We start from the raw sequence: 11,704 nt of genomic DNA on the forward strand, positions 1-11,704 counted from the left end.
CCACTCCTGTAATTATCCAGCTCGACCTTTGGTAACATACCATCCACACACCCTTCACCCAACAGTTTCCACCCTATCTGTCCTATCATCTTGCCATTCTTGTCTCCCAATCTCTTTGTTGGTTGCCCTCTGCCAATACACCCACCCGTCTTTCCCCGCTACTCTCCTTTTTTGCTCCATTTTTCTCCACCACCTTGCCCACAACCTTCTGACGCTGCACCTGTTGTCATTCTAGTTCCTGCGCACTCAATCAGACAGCGTTCCTCTCTCTCCCTCCACCTGTACACTACTATCCCTTTCCCACCCCCTCCAGATTGCCGCTTCCATCCCACGTGACAGTTGCATTCTGGCCCGAGTTGCCAGAGTTGACAGTCATATGTGCATGAGGTGTGCTTGCCTGTGTATATGAATGGTGTGTGTTTCTCTTTTGCTGATGAAGGTTGTGGCTTTGAAGTGTGTCTGTTCACAACTTAAATGTGCCTTCTTCATGTGAATAGCAATGTATCTTTTCCTACATAGTTGATTATTATGTTAGATATTTTATTTCTGTTTACCTCTTACAGCATTTTACCAGGTATCAAACGCATGCAGATAGCTATTATTATTATTATCAGTAGTAGTAGTAGTAGTAGTAGTAATATACTTTTTCCAGTTTCCCTAGAAACATTTATTTCTGTAATACTACTAGAGAGTTCTCAAACAGAGTGTATTTAACCCTTATGTTTATTAAATGGGAAAAAAGTTATAGGAAATGAGATTGAAGACACATTCAGTTTTTCAGTACAAGTCGTGACATGGATTTTTTTCTTAAAATAGTTTAACTTGAGTTAAAGTGGTTGAAGCTTAAATGTTTCCTTTATTCAAGGTCAGGAAGGTGAGGTACCTGCATATTAGTTAATGACTGCTATACAAATAACACAACTTACACACAGTTTAGTTCTATGACTGGTTGCACCCTCAGGTGCAAGTGTTACCAGATGATCATTGCCCTGGGGACAGCATGTTAGGGGCTTAAAAGTACTGCCCATTTTCACAATCAAACACAAAGTAGTGTGGAATCATAATTGTATTGTAACATTGTCAGATGTTATTATTTATTGTAGAAGATAAAGGCTGAAAATTGAGAACTTTCCAGATTACTTTGTTTTTATTAACCCTTTTGGTTTCTTCTCTCTTCCTCATTCCAAAAATATATAGCAGTTTGCTTGGCATAACACACACTCTCTTACATCCAAGTTGTGTGCTTCCTGCCGCCGTTGGATAAGCAGCTGCAGCAGCAAGTTGTATACCCCTAGCTTACTTATTTGTTACATAGTTTAATTCTTAATTTCTTTGCGTGTTTTTGGGTACTTGCATTGTTTAAGTCATAAATTTCAGGCGTATTATAGTATTTGAGAGTTGTAGCATCGCGCTGTAGTGTTTACTTCGTAGATTCTTACTTAAATTGCGTGCGAGTTTCGTATAGGAGGTGTAATGTCGAGTTTTAGCTACTGTAATCGTAAATTCATGCAGATTGTAGCACAGTCGTTAGGCATTTGTACAGGTTAGTTAATACATTCTTTGCGCGTTTCCCTTGTGTTATCTAGGCACAGACTCGTGTTTCAGTAACTGTTGTTCAACGTCGATTAGAATGGACAGGGACTGTGATTGCTGTGTTTGGATGAGGGCTGAGTTGGCATCCCTTCGCTCACAGCTGCAAGCGGCGCTGACTACGGTCGCGCAGCTTGAGGCTGTTGCCAATGGGCACCACTGTGGGGAGCCGGACTTAGGTATCACGGGGATTTCAACCTCATCCCGTCTGTCCCCAGATCGGTCTGCCGCTGTGGTTGCCCCGGTTGCTGCCTGCAGTGGGGCTGAGCCCTCGCCTGTGATTGATTGGGAGGTCGTTCCAAGGCATGGCAGGCAGCAAAAGACGTCTCCAGAGGCTGACCAGAAAGCCTCCCCGGTGCGTCTGACAAACAGGTTTCGGGCACTGTCTCTGGCTGAGCCAGATGCAGCTGCCTGCCCTGTTTCAGAGGATGATTCTAAGCCTTCAAGGTCTAGGCAATCACAGAGGGTGGGCTTATTGGTAGTTGGGAGCTCCAATGTTAGGCACGTAATGGGGCCCCTTAGGGATATGGCGGCTAAGGAGGGGAAGAAATCCAGTGTGCACTCCGTGTGCATTCTGAATGGAGTCATTCCTGATATGGAAAGGGTCCTTCCGGGTGCCATGAAGAGCACAGGGTGCAGCCAGCTGCAGGTGGTGGCACATGTCGGTAGTGTGTCGCTTTGGATCTGAGAAAATTCTCTCTGGATTCCAGCGGCTATCTGATTTGGTGAAGGCTGCGGGTCTTGCTTACGAGATGAAGGCAGAGCTCACCATCTGCAGCATCATTGACAGAACCGACTGCGGACCTTTGGTGCAGAGCCGGGTGGAGGGTCTGAATCAGAGGCTCAGACGGTTTTGCGACCATGTTGGCTGCAGATTCCTTGACTTGCGCCATAGGGTGGTGGGGCTTTGGGTTCCGCTGAATAGGTCAGGAGTTCACTATACTCAGCTGGCGGCTACACGGGTACCGAAGGCTGTGTGGCGTGGACTGGGCGGTTTTTTAGGTTAGAAGGCCTCGGGAAAGTACGGGGTGGGCTGCAATCTCAAAGGGTGCATGGCAAATACAGGACGTGCTTGGATCAAGGAACAGTCGGAATTGTAGTTGTAAATTGTTGTAGTTGTGCTGGGAAAGTCCCTGAGCTTCAAGCGCTAATAGAAAGCACAGAAGCTGAAATCGTTATAGGTACAGAAAGCTGGCTAAGGCCTGAAATAAGTTCTGCAGAAATTTTTACGAAGTCTCGGACGGTGTTCAGGAAAGATAGATTAGGCAGAATTGGTGGTGAAGTGTTTGTGTCTGTCAGTAGTGGTTTATCTTGTAGTGAAGTCGAAGTAGATACTCCGTGCGAATTGGTATGGGTGGAGGTTATACTTAACAGCCGAACTAAGTTAATAATTGGCTCCTTCTACCGACCCCCAGACTCCGATGATACAGTTGCTGAACAGTTCAGAGAAAATTTGAGTCTCGTAACAAATAAATACCCCACTCATACATCTACTACATCTACATCTACATTGATACTCCGCAAGCCACCCAACGGTGTGTGGCGGAGGGCACTTTACGTGCCACTGTCATTACCTCCCTTTCCTGTTCCAGTCGCGTATGGTTCGCGGGAAGAACGACTGTCTGAAAGCCTCCGTGCGCGCTCTAATCTCTCTAATTTTACATTCGTGATCTCCTCGGGAGGTATAAGTAGGGGGAAGCAATATATTCGATACCTCATCCAGAAACGCACCCTCTCGAAACCTGGACAGCAAGCTACACCACGATGCAGAGCGCCTCTCTTGCAGAGTCTGCCACTTGAGTTTATTAAACATCTCCGTAACGCTATCACGGTTACCAAATAACCCTGTGACGAAACGCGCCGCTCTTCTTTGGATCTTTTCTATCTCCTCCGTCAACCCGACCTGGTACGGATCCCACACTGATGAGCAATACTCAAGTATAGGTCGAACGAGTGTTTTGTAAGCCACCTCCTTTGTTGATGGACTACATTTTCTAAGCACTCTCCCAATGAATCTCAACCTGGTACCCGCCTTACCAACAATTAATTTTATATGATCATTCCACTTCAAATCGTTCCGTACGCATACTCCCAGATATTTTACAGAAGTAACTGCTACCAGTGTTTGTTCCGCTATCATATAATCATACAATAAAGGATCCTTCTTTCTATGTATTCGCAATACATTACATTTGTCTATGTTAAGGGTCAGTTGCCACTCCCTGCACCAAGTGCCTATCCGCTGCAGATCTTCCTGTATTTCGCTACAATTTTCTAATGCAGCAACTTCTCTGTATACTACAGCATCATCCGCGAAAAGCCGCATGGAACTTCCGACACTATCTACTAAGTCATTTATATTTCCGACACTATCTACTAAGTCATTTATATATATTGTGAAAAGCAATGGTCCCATAACACTCCCCTGTGGCACGCCAGAGGTTACTTTAACGTCTGTAGACGTCTCTTCATTGATAACAACATGCTGTGTTCTGTTTGCTAAAAACTCTTCAATCCAGCCACACAGCTGGTCTGATATTCCGTAGGCTCTTACTTTGTTTATCAGGCGACAGTGCGGAACTGTATCGAACGCCTTCCGGAAGTCAAGAAAAATAGCATCTACCTGGGAGCCTGTATCTAATATTTTCTGGGTCTCATGAACAAATAAGGCGAGTTGGGTCTCACACGATCGCTGTTTCCGGAATCCATGTTGATTCCTACATAGTAGATTCTGGGTTTCCAGAAATGACATGATACGCGAGCAAAAAACATGTTCTAAAATTCTACAAGAGATCGACGTAAGAGATATAGGTCTATAGTTTCGCGCATCTGCTCGACGACCCTTCTTGAAGATTGGGACTATCTGTGCTCTTTTCCAATCATTTGGAACCCTCCGTTCCTCTAGAGACTTGCGGTACACGGCTGTTAGAAGGGGGGCAAGTTCTTTCGCGTACTCTGTGTAGAATCGAATTGGTATCCCGTCAGGTCCAGTGGACTTTCCTCTATTGAGTGATTCCAGTTGCTTTTCTATTCCTTGGACACTTATTTCGATGTCAGCCATTTTTTCGTTTGTGCGAGGATTTAGAGAAGGAACTGCAGTGCGGTCTTCCTCTGTGAAACAGCTTTGGAAAAAGGTGTTTAGTATTTCAGCTTTACGCGTGTCATCCTCTGTTTCAATGCCATCATCATCCCGTAGTGTCTGGATATGCTGTTTCGAGCCACTTACTGATTTAACGTAAGACCAGAACTACCTAGGATTTTCTGTCAAGTCGGTACATAGAATTTTACTTTCGAATTCAATGAACGCTTCACGCATAGCCCTCCTTACGCTAACTTTGACATCGTTTAGCTTCTGTTTGTCTGAGAGGTTTTGGCTGCGTTTAAACTTGGAGTGGAGCTCTCTTTGCTTTCGCAGTAGTTTCCTAACTTTGTTGTAGTACCACGGTGGGTTTTTCCCGTCCCTCACAGTTTTACTCGGCACGTACCTGTCTAAAACGCATTTTACGATTGCCTTGAACTTTTTCCATAAACACTCAACATTGTCAGTGTCGGAACAGAAATTTTCGTTTTGATCTGTTAGGTAGTCTGAAATCTGCCTTCTATTACTCTTGCTAAACAGATAAACCTTCCTCCCTTTTTTTATATTCCTATTAACTTCCATATTCAGGGATGCTGCAACGGCCTTACGATCACTGATTCCCTGTTCTGTACATACAGAGTCGAAAAGTTCGGGTCTGTTTGTTATCAGTAGGTCCAAGATGTTATCTCCACGAGTCGGTTCTCTGTTTAATTGCTCGAGGTAATTTTCGGATAGTGCACTCAGTATAATGTCACTCGATGCTCTGTCCCTACCACCCGTCCTAAACATCTGAGTGTCCCAGTCTATATCTGGTAAATTGAAATCTCCACCTAAGACTATAACGTGCTGAGAAAATTTATGTGAAATGTATTCCAAATTTTCTCTCAGTTGTTCTGCCACTAATGCTGCTGAGTCGGGAGGTCGGTAAAAGGAGCCAATTATTAACCTAGTTCGGTTGTTTAGTGTAACCTCCACCCATAATAATTCACAGGAACTATCCACTTCTACTTCACTACAGGATAAACTACTACTAACAGCGACGAACACTCCACCACCGGTTGCATGCAATCTATCCTTTCTAAACACCGTCTGTACCTTTGTAAAAATTTCGGCAGAATTTATCTCTGGCTTAAGCCAGCTTTCTGTACCTATAACGATTTCAGCTTCGGTGCTTTCTATCAGCGCTTGAAGCTCCGGTACTTTACCAACGCAGCTTCGACAGTTGACAATTACAATACCGATTGCTGCTTGGTCCCCGCATGTCCTGACTTTGCCCCACACCCGTTGAGGCTGTTGCCCTTTCTGTACTTTCCCAAGGCCATCTAACCTAAAAAACCGCCCAGCCCACGCCACACAACCCCTGCTACCCGTGTAGCCGCTTGTTGCGTGTAGTGGACTCCTGACCTATCCAGCGGAACCCGAAACCCCACCACCCTATGGCGCAAGTCGAGGAATCTGCAGCCCACACGGTCGCAGAACCGTCTCAGCCTCTGATTCAGACCCTCCACTCGGCTCTGTACCAAAGGTCCGCAGTCAGTCCTGTCGACGATGCTGCAGATGGTGAGCTCTGCTTTCATCCCGCTAGCGAGACTGGCAGTCTTCACCAAATCAGATAGCCGCCGGAAGCCAGAGAGGATTTCCTCCGATCCATAGCGACACACATCATTGGTGCCGACATGAGCGACCACCTGCAGATGGGTGCACCCTGTACCCTCCATGGCATCCGGAAGGACCCTTTCCACATCTGGAATGACTCCCCCCGGTATGCACACGGAGTGCACATTGGTTTTCTTCCCCTCTCTTGCTGCCATTTCCCTAAGGGGCCCCATTACGCGCCTGACGTTGGAGCTCCCAACTACCAGTAAGCCCACCCTCTGCGACTGCCCGGATCTTGCAGACTGAGGGGCAACCTCTGGAACAGGACAAGCAGCCATGTCAGGCCGAAGATCAGTATCAGCCTGAGACAGAGCCTGAAACCGGTTCGTCAGACAAACTGGAGAGGCTTTCCGTTCAGCCCTCCGGAATGTCTTTCGCCCCCTGCCACACCTTGAAACGACCTCCCACTCTACCACAGGTGAGGGATCAGCCTCAATGCGGGCAGTATCCCGGGCAACCACAGTCCTAGTCCGATCAGGGGATGCGTGGGACGAGCTGGCCGTCCCCGACAAACCCCCATCCGGACCCCCACAGTGATGCCCATTGGCAACAGCCTCAAGCTGTGTGACCGAAGCCAACACTGCCTGAAGCTGGGAGCGAAGGGATGCCAACACAGCCTGCATCCGAACACAGCAGTTGCAGTCCCAGGTTATAGTTAGTGGGGTCTTCAACCTTCCCTCGATATGTTGGCAAAAATACTTGTTCAAAACCGGTGGTAGGCAGAAAACATCTTCCGAGATTGTCCTAAATGCTTTCTCCGAAAATTATTTCGAGCAGTTAGTCCACGAACCCACGCGAATTGTAAATGGTTGGGAAAACACACTTGACCTCTTAGCCACAAACAATCCAGAGCTGATAGAAAGCATCAAAACTGATACAGGGATTAGTGATCACAAGGTCGTAGCTAGGCTCAATACCGTTTCTTCCAAATCCACTAGAAACAAACGCAAAATAATTTTATTTAAAAAAGCGGATAAAGTGTCACTAGAAGCCTTCCTAAGAGACAATCTCCATTCCTTCCGAACTGACTATGCAAATGTAGACGAGATGTGGCTCAAATTCAAAGATATAGTAGCAACAGCAATTGAAAGATTCATACCTCATAAATTGGTAAGAGATGGAACTGATCCCCCATGGTACACAAAACAGGTCCGAACACTGTTGCAGAGGCAACAGAAAAAGCATGCGAAGTTCAGAAGAACACAAAATCCCAAAGATTGGCTAAAATTTACAGATGCGCAAAATTTGGCACGAACTTCAATGCGAGATGCCTTTAATAGGTTCCACAACGAAACATTGTCTCGAAATTTGGTAGAAAATCCGAAGAAATTCTGGTCGTATGTAAAGTACACAAGCGGCAAGACGCAATCAATACCTTTGCTGCGCAGTGCCGACGACTGTGCCGCTAAAGCGGAGTTATTGAATGCAGTTTTCCGAAATTCCTTCACCAGGGAAGACGAATGGAATATTACAGAATTTGAAACACGAACAGCTGCTGGTATGAGTTTCTTAGAAGTAGATACCTTAGGGGTTGCGAAGCAACTCAAATCGCTTGATACGGGCAAGTCTTCAGGTCCAGATTGTATACCGATTAGGTTCCTTTCAGATTACGCAGATACAATAGCTCCCTATTTAGCAATCATATACAACCACTCGCTCACCGATAGATCTGTACCTACAGATTGGAAAATTGCGCAGGTCACACCAGTGTTTAAGAAGGGTAGTAGGAGTAATCCATCGAACTACAGACCTATATCACTGACGTCGGTTTGCAGTAGGTTTTGGAGCATATACTGTATTGAAACATTATGAATCACCTCGAAGGGAACGATGTATTGATACGTAATCAGCATGGTTTCAGAAAACATCGTTCTTGTGCAATGCAGCAAGTTCTTTATTCGCACGAAGTAATGGCCGCTATCGACAGGGGGATCTCAAGTTGATTCCGTATTTCTAGATTTTCGGAAAGCTTTTGACACCGTTCCTCACAAGCGACTTCTAATCAAGCTGCGGGTCTATGGGGTATTGTCTCAGTTGTGTGACTGGATTCGTGATTTTCTGTCAGGAAGGTCGCAGTTCGTAGTAATAGACGGCAAATCATCAAGTAAAACTGAAGTGATATCAGGTGTTCCCCAGGGAAGCGTTTTGGGACCTCTGCTGTTCCTGATCTATATAAATGACCTGGGTAACAATCTGAGCAGTTCTCTTGGGTTGTTCGCATATGATGCTGTAATTTACCGTCTAGTAAGGTCATCCGAAGACCAGTATCAGTTGCAAAGCGATTTAGAAAAGATTGCTGTATGGTGTGGCAGGTGGCAGTTGACGCTAAATAACGAAAAGTGTGAGGTGATCCACATGAGTTCCAAAAGAAATCCGTTGGAATTCGATTAACGATAAATAGTACAATTATCAAGGCTGTCAATTCAACTAAGTACCTGGGTGTTAAAATTACGGACAACTTCAGTTGGAAAGACCACATAGATAATATTATCAGGAAGGCGAGCCAAAGGTTGCGTTTCGTTGGCAGGACACTTAGAAGATGCAACAAGTCCACTAAAGAGACAGCTTACACTACACTCGTTCGTCCTCTGTTAGAATACTGCTGCGCGGTGTGGGATCCTTACCAGGCGGGATTGACGGAGGACATCGAGGGGGTGCAGAGGAGGGCAGCTCGTTTTGTGTTATCACGTAATAGGGGAGAGAGTGTGGCAGATATTATACGTGAGTTGGGATGGAAGTCATTAAAGCAGAGACGTTTTTCGTCGCGGCAAGATCTGTTTACGAAGTTTCAGTCATCAACTTTCTCTTCTGAATGCGAAAATATTTTGTTGAGCCCAACCTACATAGGTAGGAATGATAATCAAAATAAAATAAGAGAAATCAGAGCTTGAACAGAAAGGTTTAGGTGTTCGTTTTTCCCGCGCGCTGTTCGGGAGTGGAATGGTCGAGAGATAGTATGATTGTGGTTCGATGAACCCTCTGCCAAGCAGTTAAATGTGAATTGCAGAGTAGTCATGTAGATGTAGATGTGTAGTGTTAAACTACTTTGGCTTTGACTGTAGTAGTGAATGGTACTTTCACTCGCCTACTAAGGTAATGATTATCTGATGATGCTAGTGTGTGACAGACGAAACTGGTTGTAAAATCAAATTTTGTGTGACTTAAGCTTGTTTTACCTGTATGTTATTTACAATGGTCACTGTGTCCCTGGCAGGCCAAGTCTACGTCTGCTAAGACACCTGATGCTTCATGCACTTAATATTGGTGTGTTTTTAAAATTGTGTTTAAGTACTTTGCAGGTGAAGCTTACTCCAATGTGATGAGAAGCTCTTCACACTTAATACTAGTTGTCTGCAGATTTTCTTTTAAGCATAGTTCTATAAATAGTCTTTTTGTTTCACGCTTACAGCGTTATATCACAGTCTCTGTTTTATCTTTCTATTTTTTTCCAGTGGAAAAATGGTCGTCCTTAAGGGTCTTAACTACCAGCACCTGAAGTTGCTAGAAAAAGAGGCTGAGGTGAACAAACTTCCAGCACACTGTATTACAGATGCTGGTCTTACTGAAGTACAGTCTGGTTCAACAACTGTATTAGCAATTTTTGGCAAAGAAACTCTAGTTAATAATGTTACCGGAGAACTAGCCCTGTTGCAATAGGGGAAAAAATGCTACCATATTGGCGAGAAACACTTTAAAACAGCTTTGTTATTGCAGTGCTTGTGTCCATAGAAATTGTATACATAAATTATGTACTAACAATTTTTTTTTTTTTTTAAATGAGATCTTTTTTTCTCTCTGCTTGTTTTACAGATAGTGTAATACATGCCAAGAAATGCACAACGAAATTGCTTATTGCAGTGAGTAGTTACAACATACTGTAGGTTTATTGCAAAACAGTTCTTGATTTTGCGTATTTGTTTCAAATTGTTTCAGTGACAAGATTTTATGTACACTCAAGTGTTTAAAATGTACATTGTTTCTCTTGAACTGTTGTCAGGTTGCTTCAGTTGATAAGCATTTCAGCATGACCAAATGAAGTGTAGGCGTAACCTATTACTTGTGCAATATTATATTTTGATATTGAACTGCCAAATGTCATTGTCCATACAGACCTGAGAGAATTTGGTTGAAGTAGCTGTTTAATACTTGTATATAAACTTGTAACTTAATATTTAATCCATAATGTTGGTTCTACAAAGACTATGTTATGTGTTAAGCTCTGTGATTACAAGACAAAGAAATGAAGCACAGGGAGGAAAAACAAAAGCTAAAAGTTAAATGCGAGGACTTCTGTTGCTTTGTTATCTTATTTGTGCTTATAGAGGTAGTTTTCCATGACTGATGTTGAGTGGTTTGTGTTTGTTACACTATGAATTCAAGAATAAGCAAAAACAGATCCTCACTGTTATTTGTATTTGTCTATACTGAATTGTATATGAAAAAGATGCTGCCAAGGTGCTATCAGATAGTGTTGAATGTTAAGTATTTAATGCCAGTGATATAGTAACAGAGTGGTATAAAAGGCAGCACAAGCATATCATGTAGTACTCTGTTGTAGCAAGAAGACATTAGCCATATTTTATGAAACCTGTATCAGTGATGTGAGATGGTCATATTTATGTATAAAAGGTTTTCCCTCATTTAGTGAAGTTAATGGATACTACAGTTTCGATCATGGCATTTGAACAGTTTTATTTTTACAAGGTTTTACTGTTGTTTTATGTTGTTTAGGCAAGTCTTATAAAGCATTAGCATGCTGACTTTGTACCTCAGTAAACTCTTTGCACAGATGTGTAGGAGTTAATTACATTAATTAACAATAAACACCTACTTCTTTAGCAGAATTTTGAGTTTTTATACTGTGTCTCTCCTGTCATGCAAGAATGTAAGTCTTACTAGTGGACTCACAAACATACAGAAAATTGGGTGATTTTTACTACTTCGTGTCACTGGAAATTTCTGTTGTAGATTGAGAATGACATTCAATAAAAATTAGAATAACACAAAATAAATATGTAGCTTATTGTTCATATCCAGTATAAATCCACACAGAGAATAAATCTGTGCCTATAGTTTTACTCATTTCTTATCTGCTACTTAAAATGATGCGGACTGGAAAGGCAAAAGTTATGCATACAACTATTGTTTCGTCTGTATACTTGTGTGAGTATTATGTCATTCCCTGTCAAGTGGTCCACAGATTCCCACATAACTCTCATGGATTTTGATAAAAGTGTATGCGAACATTCACTCATGTTCCCAGTAAACATTGGTAAAGTGTCAAAATCATCTATTCTGGTACTTGAAGATATTGTCATTTGTTTAATCCCATAGCGCAGCCGTCGGAAGTGAGTGTGCCCGCTGAGTATTCGGAGACTT

The 11,704-nt window shown here is 43.4% G+C and overlaps 1 protein-coding gene across 1 annotated transcript in view; it reads left to right on the forward strand.

Moving 5' to 3' along the window:
• LOC124545077 (probable peptidyl-tRNA hydrolase 2) overlaps window positions 1–11,166 on the forward strand; it is a 70,881-nt gene extending 59,715 nt beyond the window's left edge. Inside the window, exon 4 of the mRNA XM_047123888.1 lies at window positions 9,778–11,166. Within this exon, the coding sequence (XP_046979844.1) occupies window positions 9,778–9,982 (205 nt within the window). The 3' untranslated portion in view covers window positions 9,983–11,166. The remainder of the gene's footprint in view (window positions 1–9,777) is intronic.
• The last annotated feature ends 538 nt before the right edge of the window (window positions 11,167–11,704 follow it).

This window comes from Schistocerca americana, chromosome 1 (genome assembly GCF_021461395.2).
Source record: "Schistocerca americana isolate TAMUIC-IGC-003095 chromosome 1, iqSchAmer2.1, whole genome shotgun sequence".
Taxonomy (NCBI): Eukaryota; Metazoa; Arthropoda; class Insecta; order Orthoptera; family Acrididae; genus Schistocerca; species Schistocerca americana.